At 37.7% G+C, this 18,812-nt stretch overlaps 1 protein-coding gene across 2 annotated transcripts in view; it reads right to left on the reverse strand.

Moving 5' to 3' along the window:
* Window positions 1-18,417, reverse strand: part of cyfip1 (cytoplasmic FMR1 interacting protein 1) — a 44,526-nt gene extending 26,109 nt beyond the window's left edge. Inside the window, exons 1-12 of one of the 2 annotated variants that reach the window (XM_082190191.1) lie at window positions 18,205-18,417; window positions 9,079-9,199; window positions 8,715-8,804; window positions 7,681-7,758; window positions 7,489-7,590; window positions 7,226-7,407; window positions 6,171-6,267; window positions 5,864-5,992; window positions 4,606-4,710; window positions 4,398-4,489; window positions 3,895-4,012; window positions 1,411-1,533 (exon numbers count right to left, since the gene is read on the reverse strand). In XM_082190191.1, coding sequence (XP_082046317.1) covers window positions 1,411-1,533; window positions 3,895-4,012; window positions 4,398-4,489; window positions 4,606-4,710; window positions 5,864-5,992; window positions 6,171-6,267; window positions 7,226-7,407; window positions 7,489-7,590; window positions 7,681-7,758; window positions 8,715-8,804; window positions 9,079-9,195 — 1,233 coding nt within the window. In that variant the 5' untranslated portion in view covers window positions 9,196-9,199; window positions 18,205-18,417. Of the gene's footprint in view, window positions 1-1,410; window positions 1,534-3,894; window positions 4,013-4,397; window positions 4,490-4,605; window positions 4,711-5,863; window positions 5,993-6,170; window positions 6,268-7,225; window positions 7,408-7,488; window positions 7,591-7,680; window positions 7,759-8,714; window positions 8,805-9,078; window positions 9,200-18,198 lie in introns of both variants that reach the window. The other variant, XM_082190190.1, reaches the window with a different exon arrangement.
* Between the last annotated feature and the right edge of the window lie 395 nt (window positions 18,418-18,812).

Raw genomic sequence — 18,812 nt, forward strand, 5'->3', positions numbered from 1 at the left:
GAGTTTTGGCACTTCAATGGTTTAGCTCCTATTTAGCAAATAGGAGCTTCTCTGTTATGATTGGTAAATGATCCTCGTCAGCTGCTCCTCTTTCTTGTGGGGTACCCAAGGGTTCAATTCTTTCTTCTTTCACTGTTATGCTGATGATTTGCAGATTTATTTGCCTTTAAAACGTAATGACAGTGTTGCACTAGACTCCCTACTTAGTTGTATTAATGATATTAAGTTGTGGTTGTCACAAAATTTTCTTATTTTAAACAAAGCAAAAACTGAGTGTATCATCTTCGGTAACCCAAACGGTTCAGCGGTGAGTTTGGGGGCTCTGGCTCCATACCTTAAGCCTGCTGTCAGAAATCTGGGGGTTACTTTTGATTGCAACATGAAATTTGACATGCAAATCAACAATGTTGTCAAAATGAGCTTTTTCCAGCTTCGTCTTCTAGCTAAAGTTAAGCCTTTTCTTAACAGGCATGATCTAGAAAAGGTGATTCATGCTTTTATTAGTTCGAGGTTGGATTATTGTAATGCTCTTTATGTTGGTTTAAATCAAAGCTCCATTTCACACCTTCAACTTGTGCAAAATGCTGCTGCTTGGTTTTTAACAAATACATATAGGCGTGCACACATCACTCCCGTCCTCTACACTTTACATTGGCTTCCAGAGCAGTTTAGAATAGATTTTAAGATTTTGTTGTTCGTTTTTAAGGCCCTAAATGGCCTGGCCCCGGAGTACTTATCTGAGATTTTAACCTTGCGTGAGCACAGCCGGTCGTTATGGTCTTCAAACCAACTGGTTTTAGAAGTCCCAAGGTCGAAGTATAAGCGATGGGGTGATCAGGCGTTTGCAGTTGCTGCCCCGAGACTCTGGAACAAGTTACCCCCTGATATTCGTACAATTGCAGATGAAACACTTTTTAGGTCTAAACTCAAAACCCACCTGTTTAGAATGGCTTTTAATACGCAGTAGTGGTGTGACAATTTCCTTTTCCTGTTTCTTTTCAACTTTTTTTTTTTATTTTTATTTGACTGTTATATGTATTTATTGTATGATATGTTGTTTTATTTTATTCTATGATGTGAAGCACTTTGGATACCTGACGGTTGTTGTAAAGTGCTATACAAATAAATGTTGATTGATTGATTGAGAATGCAAAAATGTTAGGGGCTCCATACAAATCTATACTGCTAGCACATGTATCCACAGCTTCATCAAGTCTGAATCTCAAAATTTAACTTTACACAAAACTTTATTAAATTTCAAGAAGGTTATACAATAATTAGACTACTTTTGAGTGATTTTTTTTTGCTTTTATTATGTAGATATATTGTATCATAACCACAATCATTATGGGTCAAAAGTATCTCTTGGTGGTGTTCACACACAAATATGAGTGTGACATGTCCACTCACCACTTCCATGACCTGAGCACTCCACTGAGAGAGCAGCTGCAGGCCCTGCAAAGCAAGATCAAACAACTTCCTGTATTCAGAGTCGGTCTTCTGAGACTCCTGACGCCCTGAGCCGGTCACCACCTGCGAAAATGGGAAAAGGAAGCAATAATAAACAGCAAGTAAACAAGATAACATAACATCTAAAGCCCTATTCGGAAGGGACTAGTTTAACATGGAGAGATGGGGTAAAGTAATTATTACCAGAGCTTCTCTGTGATTTTAGTCCCGTCTGAATGTGCCATATCATTAATCATTACGGACAATGTCAGTAAAGATTACGGCGACTTTTACCTTCAGTAAAAAGGTCCAGAAAAATTACCTCAAGTAATACTAATCCCGTGCGAATAAACCCGCTGGTAAATATGTACGTCATTTGTAGTTTAGTAGTATGAGACGCTTGAAAAAAGCATTCAGTTGCGTTCTAGACGCTGTGACAAGTCTGTGGCAAAACTAAGTGTTTTCCACATACCATTCAGATCAGAAAGAAGATCGAAAGCACTTGTTAGAGGCACAAAACATCTTTTAGCGTTAGGTAAGTGCCTATTACCAACACAATCCAATCTGAAGTTAATTAATACATCATTCGGCGGACATAACTGTTTTATATATATAAATATAGGTTATATGTGTTTGCGCACGTGATATCAGGAAGAAACGTAATACGACATGAAGACATGAGGTTGACGGCGATGCGCAAATCGAGTTACCCCTCCCACTTCAGCTAGTTTTACTGAGATATCTTATCCTGTGCGAATTGGCCATTAACATTACAGACGTTCTGTGGTAAAATTACATGACTCCATCTACCCTTGTAAAGTTAATCCCGTCCGAATAGAGCTCCACACAACTACTGTCATTACAGAGAAAATGAGCAAATTAATGAACCACTGAAATCTCATCACACAAGCTAATGACATAACACCAGGATACCTGCAGCATCCAACAGGAGCTGCATTCAAAATGAACAAACAAAGGAGAAAATGCCAAACCCCTGCATCTATGCATTTGTTTCAGCAGTCCAAGACAGCACAAGATACAAGCACCGTGTCAAAACCCCTGGCATCTGACAACCATAGCTGTGGAACGAACAAACAAATTCCTCCCCGCTTCTCCTCGTCACCGGGTTGCTGTCACTAATAGCAGACCCCAGTTGTCCTCTGGCTGCCAATGTGTTCTCATTACAGTGCTGCTGCTGCCATGACTTAATTCAAACCCAGGCTGGCCTCCTGCCCTTACATTTCCATATTCATCTGTAAGACTACCGACCCCAGTGGTTCTGAATGCAAACTTCGAGTTGACAAGATTGAGCCTTGAAACCATTCAGCCGTGGAAAAGGGAATAGTGTATGAAGCGAGAGCTGCTCGCCCTCCCACGGCTAATGAATATTCCTGAAATCTATTCACATGAGCAAAAACAAACTCAAGAGCAACGTAAGCCACTGTAGCTTCTGATTCTCATTAAGCCGTACCATTAGTGAATTTCTGAAAGAGATTTTTCAGCATTCAAGATGCTGAGGCAAATTTTTAGCTAGGGAAAATCAGATTTACTATAATAACAAGAGTACTACAGTATACCATACTATGTATATAATGTAATTTATTTCTGTGATGGCAAAGCTGAATTTTTAGCAACCAGTCTTCAGTGACACATGATCCCACAAAAATCATTCCAATATGGTGATTTGGTGCTCAATAAAAATGTCTTAATATCATAAGTGTTGAAAACAGCTGTGGATTGTGGATTTAGTGGATTCAAAGATAGATAGCACAAAAGTTTCATCAAAAGCAAGTCTTTGGGAACAACTAGAAACCATTTGGAAGTTTATAACAACAGAGACTGTGGAAAAGTACTGTACATAAAAACAATGTCAGCAAGAATGCAAGCTGTTATCAAGGCCAAAGGACGCCATACAAGTTGTTTGGTTATTATGTGTAAATAGACTATTTAGTTGTTTCAGGTTGTTCTTCATTATGTTTCAGTTTTCGCTTCATTATAAAAGGTGGTCTAATAAATTTGTTTAGCACTGTGTGTATGTATGTATATATATATATATATATATTTTATTTTTTATTTTTATGGTTTAAGTGAAGCATTGCATTGACAACTGAAATGTTTTTATAATTTACAGGTAAATCAAATAAGGCCAGATGTTTAACAAAAAGTCTGTAGCAGTGGGAGATTAACTCGATTTTGATAATATTGAGGATGATTACTGCAGCCAAACAAAAAAATTCTTTTTGAAGTTAGTTCTCTGAGACCGACTCAGAGAGCTAACTTCGTCAGAGGTCTTTATGTTTAGAAAGAGCAAGACATTTGACAGATTAGGTAACAGACATTTTGTCCCCCGCCAACGTCATGGCAATGAGTCAGTGCATGGTGACTGTGCAGTCTACACTGCATTTGTTTAGAAAGACAGTGAAGAAGAAAAAATATAATTCTCACCTCATTGTTGCTGTAGCGAGCCAGCTCAGAAATGAAGCGCATATGGTCTTCACGGATTTGAATCATCTGCTCGCAGATATTATACTGCGGACTACTGCCTGCAGATGTGCACGACCACCTAGAGGATGCAAGAGGACAGGCAATTAAAAAACATGGAAGGATCTAGTAAATACTAGTAAATACACAAATATTAAAATAGACCATTTTTATTCTCTTTCACAAAAAGCAGAAACTCGGAATTGTGTACTGTTAAAAAAAAATTCTTTCCAAACGTAAAAAAAACAGCATGTGGACACAGACTACTTATAAAACTTTTATGATGAATTTGCAGTTTCTTGGAAAAGACCAACGAGCACATTGTTAAAAATATCTTCTGTATTTCACAAAAGATAAAGATAAAGGTATATAAGTTTGGAAGGATCTATTCCTTTAATTATAGTAAGCTAAAACACAAAGGCAAACAACAGCGTTCCTATTTAACTATGGCCTGTATGGGCACTCACCTGGACTTGTTTTCCTCATAGTGGGCGCTGGTTTTAATATAGCGGGCCAGTTCAATCTGCATGTCACCAAACAAAGGCACTACCTGCAATTGCTGTAGGGGTAAAGCAGAATATCAAATCACATCAAAATCTGTCTCAGATTGACACAAGTGGTCAGACGAGACGGGCCGCTGTTTACATCAGGAAAAGCACACACACATACACACACCTTGAAAAACTTGTCAATCTTTGTGAGGTTGATTCTCTTCTTGGCATCCAGTTTGTAGATGTTGCTGTTGGTTCCATCCATGAGATAGAGACCAAAGCCCATCACCTACAAGACAGTCACAACAAACTATGTGGAACAATGCCTTAATAATATATTATTTTTAGTTGTGTTTTAATTTTTACATTAAACTTTTTGAATCTGTTGAATTATTGTTTGTTCAAGATGATGATACATAAATATCAAGATTCAAATGCAATATCATCAAAAGTCTGAGAAATATCAACACCATATGGTACTATCCTTAGCTAAAACTACAATGGCACTTTTTTCTACTTTTTGTAATATTAAAAAATAAAATAAAATAAACTTTCAAAAGTTTGGGGTCAGTAAGATTTTAAATATACTTTTCATTCAGCAAGGATGCATTAAAATGATCAAAAGTGACATTATAGACATTTTTAGGGTACGTTTACATGACAACAGTATGCTTAAAACAGAAGTTTTTCCTTTGAGTTTTCCGCGTACAGACGACACCATTGGTAAAACGATCCCCATGCACACGGATCCACGAAAACGACTAAAAACCCTGTATTCTGCTGCCATGGCATTGAAACACTATAGGCTGAACAGGTTACACCCATGTGCATGACATCATCGTCTCTTTAGAGATTCGCGTTTTGGTTGTTTACACGGAGACCGTTTTCAAAAACTAGCACTTTGAAACTCGTTGTCAAAAGTTTGCGTTTTCAGGCACCCAAAACGCTGTTGTCGTGTAAATGAACGTCCAAATTGCATTTAATGTTTTACTCTTTTAGCTGAAAAGGGTGTCGTGTAAACAGCTCCTTAATGTTACAAAAGATTTCTATTTCAAATAAACGTTGTTCTTTTAAACTTTATATTCATCATAGAATTCGGAAAAAAAGATTAAGCAGCACAACCATTTTCAACATTGATCATGTTTTTTTTGTTTGTTTTTTTACCAAATCATCATATTAGAATGATTTCTGAAGGATTATGTGACACTGAAGACCGGAGTAATGACTGCTGAGAATTCAGCTTTGCCATCAAAAGAATAAAATTATATTTGAAAATATATTAAAATAAAAAAGTTATTTTCAATTGTAATAATATTAAACAATATCACTGTTTTTAATGTATTTTATGAGTTGAGCATAAAATACTTGTTACCCCAAACTTTAAATGGTTATGTTCCAGATGCTAGAAAAAAGTGTGTAAATGTCAGTGTGTTCATTCTTACTTTGAGTAGCATGTGTTTCTCACTGGGGGTGAGGTACATCTTGTTTTCGTAGTAGTCTACACACAAGTTAACAATGTCTGCCAACAGCTCATCAAATCCGTTAATCACTTCAAGCTGCTGCTGTAGGGACTGAAACAGAGATGCCTGTCAATATCACTGACTCATACACAGAACATGTCTGGAGCACTGCCACATTTATTAGGCTGCTGTAGATGCATTTTGCAAGTGTGTGTGTGGCACCAAACTACTTCCAAACACAAGCATTTTATCTGAATTAAGTGGTAGTTTACAAAAGATGGTGTGGTACCTGTGTGATCTTGTTGTGGTTGGCCAGAAACATGGATAAGTTCTGAGATTCTTGAATGGAGGATGGCTCGGACATTTTCCTCAAGAACTGGGCAGCTCTGATGGACAAAGAGGACAATATCCCGTAAGTAATGAAGAGTAAGACTGATGGTGTATATATCACAATGAGTTCAGTTCAAGCGTTGTGTCACTACGACAAGCAATTATATATAATTCAGGCAGAATATAATAAAATGTTGGATTTATTTTTTAAAGAATCTGACACATATCTGAAATATGTTGCTGTTGTTTTTTTGTTGTGGGGACAGTGAAATGCAGGAAAAGTCATATTTACAGTCCTGGAAAAACAAACAAACAGAATAAAAAAAACTGCGATAGAGGCATAGGAGAAAGACAGCAAGAGAGTGACGAGAAAGTTAGATGACATGCGGAGGAAAACTGGATGGGTGGTTGACAAATCTGACATTTCATAAAAATGTGTTCAGTGGGTGGGCATGCTGAAAATAAACTCAAATCCACACGAACACTTTGAAAGAGCAGGGAGAATAAAACTAGACAGTTCTAGTCTCTTAATGGATATTATGGTACGCAGTTTTTTGTGCAGCATCTCTGTTCTGTTTATCATATTAATTTAATAGCATATTAGAATGATTTCTGAAGGATCATGTGACACTGAAGACTGGAGTAATTATGCTGAAAATTCAGCCAGGAAGAAATTACATTGCAAAAAATTAAAAAACAGAAAAGTGTTCATTTTAAATTGTAATAATAGTTCACAATATTACTGTTTTATTGTATTTTTTATCACACTAATGCAGCCTTGTTGAACATAGGAGATATTACAAAAATCTTACCGACCCTAAACTCTTGAACAGTAGTGTGTATGTGTAAACTTTTTCTCAGTTTGAAATGTCTGTTTAATGCAAATGAAGTACCAAAAAAGCATGTATGGATCAGTGATAACAACTGGATAGAAGATGTAGCATGACTGCCATCTAGAGGCCACATGTATTAATGACGAGGCCAGAAGCAGAACTGAGGCTCACAGAAAGTTACCTCTTGTAGGCGGAGTGATCATTTTTGACACTGCACTTCATGTTCTTAAGTTCATCCAGCACCGCAAACATGTTGATGAACTTCCCCAGCGTGAGCAGATAGGCTTCAGACACAAAGTCCTTCCTCCGCTCAGCGTGACAAAGACGTCGCACTTCCCCACAGAAGCGATCTATCGCTGTCCTCTGAGAGTGAAATGAGAGCGAAGCATTAGTGTATCTTACAACATCCTGTACTCAAATTAAGAAAATAGCATTAAGTGTTACCTGAAAGTACATGAAGTTCATTAGTTTGGTGACTTCAGGCTCGAGCACCTCCACGGTCTTCTCATAGATCTCCACTCTGTTAGGCTGTTCATTACACTTCACCTGAGAGAGGGACAGATGGAGAGGGTCAAATCAACAGACTACCAGTCTGTGTTGGTGGTTTTTTGAGAGGCTTTGGGCATTACTAATTACCTGAGGGATAGCTCTCGAACAGCTTCTCCATGTATACAGCATCACAGCATACTCCTGTCCTTCCTCCAACATCTCATTCTGCAACACAGCAAAATATCATTACACAATTAAAATACACTCGAGTAACTGAATGCAGTTAGATAAATCTTTCCTTCCTCCCTCCCATCAAAAAATGAAGTTTTAGGATACTGAAACAAGTTATGAATTAAATGAGGAAAAAAAACAGACTAATCTAGAAATAATCTAGAATCTTAAATATAAGACATTTGGTTGACGTTTTGTCAATTTTCAATTAAACTGAAATTGTGATGAAAATAATTGAATAAATTTAAAAGATTTTCTATTAAATACTACTACTAATATTAATAATGTAAAATAAAAATTATTTCTGGACTAGTGATCTCAGAATTTGAAGACCAATGTGTACAGATTCTACAATAAACCTTTATCTCATGTTGAATATATTCCCAAAGAACAGATTAACCCACTTAATCTTAAGATCTTAACAATTTAGAAAATCTGTGCTAGGAGTAACAAAACAACCTTTCACTCTCTCTGTGTGTGTGTGTGTGTGTGTGTGTGTGTGTGTGTGTGTGTGTGTGTGTGTGTGTGTGTGTGTGTGTGTGTGTGTGTGTGTGTGGCACCAAACTACTTCCACACACACATCAATTCCTCACTGATGCCAAACAGTCCCCGACAGCTATTACCTCTGACTAATAGAGCACACAGCAGTTCACATTCAATACAAAAACCATTCAGAGCAGCCTACTTCGCTTGGCCGGGCTCCTCAAATGAGCACGGTGAGCGCGGACAATGAGATACTCAAATGGGCCCTATTGAATCATTTCAAGTCCCTGACAGACTCCTTTAGCAGGGCTTCCAGAGAGCCGGCTTGATAGACTGGTTCAGACAGCCGAGGTTAGCTTTACAGAGCTGTGATGGAGTCGAGGTTTAATAAATTAAAGAAGGGCAACTCATGAAGGTGGAGTCGAACAAGCCAAGCTGTTTGATTGAAAATGCTGAGAGGATCTTACCATGTTGGAGTGGACGGTGGCCTGCTCGATGTAACGGGCGATGCCTGTCACGAAGGCATTGCGGTCCTCAAAGTTGGTGTTGAAGTTGGGCTGAGGGTGGCAAAAAGCAGCAGTGTGGTTATGCAAGTACAGTTTTGTACATGTGTAGGTCATTTGGGTTTATATATATATTCTAAAATATACTGAAGATCTAGATCAAGTGTGTCGCACATGTCCTGAAAAGTGAAGCCAAAGCATTTCGATCAAAGCAACAACCGTTTCTTGGATATTTTGGCTTAATCTTTCTACAGTAGAAGAAAGTGGAGACGCGTCGTCTATCTTTTTTGCAGTCTAGATGAAGGGCTGCTGTGGGGTCAGTTGTTACCTGGTAAATGAGGGACGAGGGCAGAGGCTCGATGCAGGGCTGCTGATCTGGTAGCGGCAGCTCCTCCAGCAGGTCCACATTGGACAGAGCATCTTCCAGAGTCACTGTGGACGCCATCACTCTAAAACGAAACATGAAACACATATGAGACAAGAACACTGGCTACATTCAGGATAGCATACCAATGCTATAAAAAAATTATCATTATTTTATGCATGTAGAAGACCATATTTGTCAAAGTGTGCGGTATACAACAGATCATTTGACAGGAATACTGAATGCCTATCTCAGAATGTAACACGCTTGACTTGACCTTCCACTTCAAAAGCGATGAATCAGAACAATATCAACTGCCTGACATTCTAAAGCTGAGATGACAACTGGACAACACTCGGTTGGAACTTGGAAGCACTTATAGTTACATACTGTAAGAATAAGTCTAGACCAGTGGTTCCCAAACCTGTCCCGAAGGACCCCCAACACTGCACATTTTCTTTGTCTCACTAATCAAACACACCTGATTCAACTCATCAGCTCATTAACCCATGTGATAATGAGCTGATGAGTTGTTTATTGTGCAACAGCTGAGCATATTAGAATGATTTCTGAAGGATCATGTGACACAGAAGGCTGGAGTAATGATGCTAAAAATTCAGCTCTGCCATGACAAGAATGAAAAATCTTGCTCAAAATATATTTAAATTTTTTTTAATTGTAATAATATTTCACTGTATTTGTGATCAAATAAATGTTATATATAAATAATAAATCTTAGTGAGTATAATAGACTTTTCAAAAAAAATGGAACAGTAGTGTACACTCATTGTTACTATTTGCAACATTTTACTACTAATAATATTCACATTAATAAGTAAGATTAGTAAATTCTTCAAGACTAAGAAATAACAAAACTAAAATTTTAATCCCACATTGTTCTGCTCCAGAAGGCTGTACAAAACACTCCAGTCACGCTGTATGGTTTTGATATCACAGATAGCAAGCATTAACATAAATAATGGAAATGTTTGGAAACTATAGCAACAGGGCAAGCAAGAGTTTTAACAGTTGACAGGAAAATATAAGACCACAAAACTCTCAAAAAACTTTGTTATGGTAACAACTGGGCAACTTTTTCACACCTCACAGCGTCAACTGTCAGAATGAAAGTGCCATCCTACTTCCTCTCTTCCCCTAATAGGGCAATCATGTTCATCTCCTAATCCGGCACAATGCAATAAATCTCTCCTGTTAAGGGAAATTCATGCTGCTGACATTGATTTAATTGCTAGAAACTTCCAACTCTCACTGAAAAAGCTGGTCCAGAACCTGTACACTAAACAAACATCTGATTGGCTGTGATTGCAATCATTGCATGTCATGTTTTGCAGCACATTTAACATGGACAGACAAATTGCTGGTCACTTAAACTGGTAATGGCCAAAAGTGCACAACAGTTGCTGACAAGACAATTAGTCTAAAGGACATCAAAAGAGGAAACACAAAGCAGGCCAGAGGAAATGAAGAAGGGCATCTGTGGTCTTGTAGAGGTAAACAACTATAAACCATAGTCAGATAAATACTGCAGACATCCTTAGTGTGCTCAGCTGTGCCTCTGGACATCACTAGCAAGCACACATCTAAACTTATATAGGAAGGCATTTGTGTATCTGATCATAAATCAATTCCAGAGAGTTAAAAGAGAGAGGAACTTAGAGAGAAAAAAAGCAGAAGGAGATATGTGATGAGGAAGAGAGTAGAAGCGAGTGGGACCCTGCAGAGTGTCTCTAGAGAAACAGTGATGTTTATCAGACACACACTGCTGTGGTCAACACTGACAGCTGCATCTGCAAACTGTGCCGAGTGCTTTTGACTGAACAAATGTACTCGAAAATGTTAATCACACACTGCATCAAAGCTGAAATAGTGTCATTTGTTTTGATGTTAAAATACTGTACAGTCTTCTAGCACTGTGTGGTGTGCATAGACAACAATAAGTAAGCACTCGTAGACTGACTTCCTGAAGAATGTAAACAGGACAGGACTACTTTGGGCAGAAGGGCTGGCATTTTGGAAATCTGTTTAGATATTATTCTTTTTGCAATTCAGTTAAGTCACTAGTGGTGAAATTTGAAAAGTTTGGAAAATAAACGGTAATGAGATTGAGATTGAACACAGATTGAATATCAACTATGAAATCTAATGATGCAAAGTAAAATTGAGATCCAGAGCTGTACAACTAATCATTATAAGATCGCAATCTTGATCCAAACACCTACGCAATCTTATTCCGAAATGACAACGATTCTGCAACACTGCATATTTTGTTGCTGCCCACGTTAAAGGTGCTCTATGCGATGTCACACGTTTTTTAGGCCAAAACATTTTTTGTCACATACAGCAAACATCTCCTCACTATCAACTAGCTGCCTGTCCCCTGAACACTCTGTTAAAAAAAAAAAAACGCGATCTCTGTAGACAGCCCAGGCTCCACAAACGGCAAGAAAAACAAACTGGCCCAGCCTGGACCACAGAACATAAACAGTGTTCCAGCCAATAACCGACAAGAATGATTTGGGGGTGGGGGTTAGGGGATTAGTGCACGTGCACATGAAGGGGGGTGTGGGGAGTGGAGGAGAGAGAAGCATGAAGAGGGAAGTTAGCTAGAGGAGAGATGCCCTAGACAACGACAAACGTTAAAAATTTATATTCTTGAGAATTTTGATATGGCCGACACACGACCAAAGAGAAAACGTTCCAATCAACAAATAACAAAGAAGAAGGAAAAGGAAAAGGAGAAGGAACGCGCAAAGTCCCGAATTTACATCGGAAAAAAAGCGTTCAAAAGGTGGTGAGAACTCCGCCGGCAGAAGGGCTTCCAATCCGACATTCAGGTGGCTCTGTTTTTGCTGTACAGGAGTGTAAATCCAGTTTGTTTTTTCTAAATGGTTCATGACTGTTTCAGGAAGCACGGATGGAGGGGGAAGGGACGGGATGAGGAGGAGGGAGGGTCGAGCTAGCCTCCGTTTTGTTTGACAATACTTTGAACGTCAACAGAAGTGACTTCACCCAACATCGCTTAGAGCACCTTTAATGAATCAGTGTCAGAAACACGTGTTGCTCACCATCCGCTGACGCTTGCGATGTGAAACTATTTAAACCAAAGACTTAAGGGATTTTGGTCAACCTATGAAAGTACAAACATCACACTTCAACATTCAAATCTGCGTTTTCGCTGCCGCTGATCTGGAGAGAGCAGCTGCCATGTAAATACAGTATGAAGCAGCTTCACAAATAGTCTTTTCAACCACACATTATCGTTATTTATGCGTTACAAACATTTAAATAACGGGATAAAAAGTTTATAGTTTGGGTATAAACACCGATGTCTACGGTAGAGATCAAAATAAGAGAAAATAAGTTTTTGAAAGCAATTTGACACTTGTATCATGTATTCATTGCTTATCATTATGCCAGGAGGTGGAGTGAGTGTTTATAAACAGTGTCATTGAATCATTCACATTAAAGATTTATTTACAAACGCTGATTCATCTAATTAACGAAACAAGTCTTTATGAATGAGACATTGACTTTCAAATTCTAAATATGTTTTTAATTTAGTATAAATTAATATATTTTTAAAAGACCAAAGCAATGAACATTTTGTCAGAACCTCTAATTTGCATGTTATTTAATTTAGTTGTCTAATATCTTTTTTTTTTTTTTTTTACAATTCGTGCTGCTCTAATACCCATCATGGCCTGTGCAAATACTTCACATTGTGTCAACATGTTTAAATTTCTAAATGAAATATGCAAAAACAGATACTACTAACACTTTCGTGGATATTTCGGATCATAGCAACCAACACGTCTCAACAAAAAAAAACAAAAAAACAACAACAGCTAGGCACTAGACACACAGTCTTACACATACTCCCGTCCCGATGCATCTAATATGAAGTTAACCATTTAAGAACTTTCATGATTTACTGACCTGATAATTGACTTGATAATATAAATAAATATGAAGTCAATAAGAAACAGTTCTTAGCTTGTTTTGGATGTGAAGTCTACATAAGACGGCATGCAGAAGTAAAATATGTACTTTTAAAGTAATAATATGCACCCTTTATGAGGTAAATAAGGTCCAAAAGGTATGTGTAAATAAATAAGTATTATATGTTATACAATTATATACAAAGAACTGAGATCAGCACAAAAAAGGTGACGTAACTCAGAACTGACATCACACAATTACTGCGCCCTTTTCATGAGCCGAGATTGTGTTTAGGAATGTACAGTATTGCAGCTGGTATTATTTCCTGCGGCATTACAGCATGTCACACCCACTTCTGGCAGCTCCATTATTTAAACACTACATGATGAATATTTATAAATGAGCAGCTAATCCAGGCAGGACGCAACCTGTAAATATTCAAAAAAGGTCTATTTGTTTCTTTATTTTTAAGCTTAGCATAGCTAAGTTTGCAGCTCAATATCTTTCTTCAAAAAGGAAGTGGGTAAGAGGACTGTGGACATTTGCGGTTATTTCTGTCAAACACAGTTGCTGATGAAGTCTAGCACTTTTCACTGTAGGTTCACTTGCTTCAAATATAATGCAGACCTGAATGGTCACAATTAAATTCCTAAATGCAATATTAATCATTAACCATTTTTTTTTTATCGCTGTGAGGTAAAAAAGGGAAGTTGTCTTGAGTGAGCTGAACATTGTTCCTCTTTAATGCTGCAGTAGTTCCCTGAACTTCTTTTTCAGATGACATCTTTGAAAAAAAATGCTGACATGCAATCAGAAATCTTCTCTTTTCTTTTACTCACTGGCAGTTAAACCAGATCATTAAGCCAAAGCGGCCCCGACACAGAGAATGATGTGTTTTGGTCCATTAGACCACTGCAGTTAAAAGTAGTGCAATGTTGTTTAGAGAGACCACAATCATTCCACAGGCTTTACAAGCCTTGTCATGTCCCTGAAGTTCTACACGCCTGAATATTCTTCGACGGCCCAGGTCATGATCAAGCAAAGTCATATAAATGGGGATGGCAGCAGAGAAAATGAGAAAACATGGTAAAACATGGTAAAATATTTGGTCTCTAATTCTCTATCTAGTCTTTTGGATGGGCAGATTTTAGATTACAAATTATAATCAGTCAGTAATGATACTGATGCAAGTTTCACAAACTTTAAAGTCATCGCACAAACTCATCACGATCAATGAGATCTTTATAACAGTATAGCAGACTACTTACATAAAATACATATAAACATCATTTGTCACTCTATATCTCCCAGTAATATGTCTTAAGATGATATTTAAAAGCTTAGTTTTATGATGAAAGCTCTATAATTTTTAGTGTGGGGGGCAAAACACAATGCAATGGGCTTACAATGATGACTGAGAGATGAACAAATAAACCCAAGGGTTCTTGAGGTCAGAAAAGTATTGAAAATGTTAGAAAAATGTTGACTGTGGTGTATTTTCACTGGAAAACTACAAAACAAATGGCGTTTTAATAAATTAATAAAAACTCAATTTGGTTTAGCTTCCCGTTTGATGTTAAAGAACAGTATCTTGCTTAACTGCCTACTTTCAGTGATATCCTTCTTAAAATGAAGTTGTGTCTGCTTAAAGGATCAGCTTTGTACTGTTAGTGTTAGAGATGTAACGGTTCAAATTACTCACGGTTCGGCTTTTACCACAGTTTAAGGGTCACGGTTTTGGTACGGTTCGGTAGGTGCTATGTTCAGGGGGAAAAAGGACTACTGTCAAATATAAATAAGAAATTAAGAACAAGTTATCAAACTATATAAGCAACAGCACAATTAATGTATGGAAAACACTGTATAATGATAGATAATCTTTATAAGAAAAGCATAATAAATCTGCTGTCCTTAATATGCCCGCCTAATAAACGCTTGTCATTAATCAAACAACAAAAGACAGAGAAAATCACTTACTGCTCTTCACTGAATAACTTCAGTCAGTGTGTTTATAATTTATACAGTGAAGTCTAGGCTATGTAGTGTTTTATTTTTACATTTAAGCCTATTTAATTTCTTGCTTGAATAGTACTATTAAAAACACATACTGTGAAAAAAGTTTATTTCATTTGTATATTACATTGTATTTGTAATGAGGTCAATCACCTAAATGGTCTATGATTATTTCTTCTTTTATATTGTGTTGCCTTGTAAGCCTACATTTTTTGCCTACTATTGTGTTATGATATTTTTGCTATATCGCCAGCCCACCCCTAATGTGCAGACAGAACAACCTTGCACATTTTTGTATTCCTGCCCACAGGCTCGACAGAGGGGTGGCGCCAAAATCAAAAGTGCACTATGGTTGTTGAAGTTTCTAGCAAAATCCACCAGAGCCCTTTTTCTGGTTTCTTTTGCTGAGGTGCTGTGGTTTATTGCTTTGATGTCGGTCAGACAGGAGGAAGCTTCTTGGTCAGAATAAGCTGTAAAGTAAACCAGACTTCATGCTGATTGTCAATAAACAAGATTGGAGACTGCTAAGCCCATTCAAGAATAACTACACTGGACGTTGAACTTGAACGTCACTTGACGTTGGACTGTCTCCAGTCCTACAGCCAGGATGGAGATAAGACGCTGATTCTAAGCATGTACACGAATCACAATCTGAAATGCAAGAAAAAACACACACTTATGAAAACTCTAGTCAGAATATCTAAAAAATATCAAAACCACAATAAACCATCCAGACCAAACATTCCTGGAGACTGACACTACCATCTTCAGGGTGACATCCCAATATACCCCAAGTCTGGCCGTCTGCCATGAGCTTTTACTCCTGGACATCCACCAAGACAGAATTAAACAAAGTACAGCGGCTCTCTAGCACAATGAGTCTGAGAAGATTTCCATCTGTGTTGATGGATATCTGACCATGCATGCCAGAACATAACCCAAAACATCCTAGTAACCACCCATAACACCCTAGCAACCACCTAGAACACCCTAGCAACCACCCAAACTCCAGCAGCACGCAGTATGAAAAAAAAAAGTGCTTTTTTGCAACACATGCTGTGCAGATTCAACACCTGCTGCCCACAGTGTCTTCCTCTCTGAATTTTTCACATCTTCACTCACACATTTTCCTTTCGTGGCAGCGGAGGTTGTGGCACGCACTGGCACACAAACAAAAACTTCACAACATGCAGCACACTGGTGTGCGCTCTCACTGAAAATACACACAACTTTGACACATACTGCTTTTTTCACACTTAGTTTGCAGACTAGAGAAATTCTCACACTAACTTTGAATGTCATATGACAATAAACATCACGTCTTGTTTTATTACACAAAAAGCATTTGCATACATCAAAGTAAACTTGTGTTTACCTGCCACCAATTGTGTTTGGCTGGATCTTTTAAGCCTAAAGATGCCTTTTCTACTATCTCCGACATTCTGACGTATGATTGTCCTTCAGAACTTTCAAACTGGTCGTGATGCGGCCCTTCACTTATTCACCATGGTAAAATTAATGAATAATGAATATACATTCACACAAATTTTCTGAAAGAAAATCATTTCTAGGGCTAATAAACGTAAATAATTATCAAATAATTTTCCGGACACAATTACTCATAACCACCCCATTTTACAGAAACAGTATTTAAAGATTAACATTTTAGTGCAAAAAATATTGGTAATTCTTTCCTCACACTCACTTGAAAGTTTCACTCAAAGCAGATCAAGATATTCACATGCGCATATGGTCAATACTCAGCACAGATCTCTCCATTGGAAATTAATGATCTCATCTGTTGTTTGTCAGAGATGGTGAAAAGGTGGTTTAATCTGTTCTAATCTGCTGAATCATAAACCAACTGGAACAAATAACTTCCTAAAGCATCATTATCAGCATCTGGAAAGGGTTGAGTGAACAGCATGTCTGAACTTTCAACAGTCCTGCTGACCTCCAGTCAATAAAGACATGTTTCCCCTCCTTTTCTGTCTTGAAGTCATTTTCAATCCAGAAAAGAACTGGATTAAAGATAAGGAGAAGGGGACTGACACCACATAATTGGTTTACAGACACAGACTAAGCCTAGTTCTAGACTTAAGGGATTTTCAAAGAGAACCACCCCTGACAGAGCGGTTTAATCCAGCTCTAGTCTTAATCTACATTCAGGAAACAAACTGACAGGGTTTATGAGACAAACTAAAAGTTTACAGTGCTGTGATTCAACTTAAGTTGACTGCTCTCATTGGATTTTGGTTAACCAGCATGCAAACCAACACAAATCTCTCATTGACTTTCTGTTTCTGTAAACCTTAATCTTAGAATGTCAAGAACAACAACAATAATGAATATAATAATGAAAATATTATACATGTAGAACAGTAAAGGAATTTTTTTTTATTAAGAGACAATATTTGTCCCCTTGAATTTATTATCAGGGGCATTTTTCCTTACTTTTCGCCACCGACTTTATATTACTTTCACATTGCAGACCATGCTATGAACTATAGGCATTCATAGATAGATAGATAGATAGATAGATAGATAGATAGATAGATAGATAGATAGATGTGTGCTCTTACCAGTGGGTGTATCTGACAGGCAAGCATGGAAAAATATCAAGCAAACAACAAAAAAAACCTCAAAATAATTACATTACTTGCTGTTCCCATAGCTTAACAAACAGAAACACTAGTAGGCTACTCAGTTTCAGTAAAGTTGTACAGAAGGCTGTTCACCCAAACTACGAGATAAACTATAACGCACTCATTATAAAAAACGACGCGTTCTCTTGCGTTTGCAGTGCAGACAACTTCATGTATTTTAATAGTTCTGGTTAGACGCGTCGACTGAAGCCGTTCGCGTTTCCAAACGCGCAGTCGCGTGAACAAACAGGCCCACTTCATCCACGACGTGAAACTTCAAACAACTCAAAGGAATTCAACCCTACAATACCTTTACATTCTGCCTTGCCCATAATGAAACATAAACATATATTAGAACAAAAGTACGCGAACGCTGACTATTTGACTGACTAATAAACTACAGAGAAAGCGTTTGAAAAAAGACAACACCCAGAATGAAAGTAAGGCAAAGCTCTGCTCTACCCACCCTTACGTGAGATTTCCAGGACAAACTATCCGCTTCGATTATTCATTCATGCATTTTCCGTTGTGATTTCCAGTTCTGGGGTGGCTGAGAGGATGAAGTGAACTTGTAAGAGCGTTTTCGGTGGTGTTTTGGAGTGGTTGAGGGAGTTTGCGGAGGAATCCTGCTCGCGGTGAGTGTTGTCGCAGGCGCAGCTCAGGCTGGAAGTTCCTGTTGCGCTCTACAGGGAAATTCAACAGGAAACTCCAGCGCCGCAGTTCTGCACACTGCCGGCAGAGGGCGTTCAGGAATATAACTGTCCGTGAGCGCAGAAGTAGGCGTTAGAAAATGTGAAATGTTGGTTTATCATGTGAACTCAAATGTGAAATGTAAATTTTTTAAATAAACATTTACCTATTAAAAGTTAAGATACACAAACTCGTATATGCATCCCCATGCTATTCTATTGAGTTTTTTTTTTTTTTTTTTATTACTTTGATTTTATTTTCTAATATTCCTCCTTTTCATATATTTCTTTACCACATCCTATTTATTTTCCTGTATTGTGTACTTCATGCCAATTCAGTTTTTGTTGTTGTTAGAGTGATGAGAGTTACCTTTTGTGTGAGATGCATATT

The sequence above is a fragment of the Leuciscus leuciscus genome (genome assembly GCF_965113295.1).
Source record: "Leuciscus leuciscus genome assembly, chromosome: 14".
Lineage (NCBI taxonomy): Eukaryota > Metazoa > Chordata > Actinopteri > Cypriniformes > Leuciscidae > Leuciscus > Leuciscus leuciscus.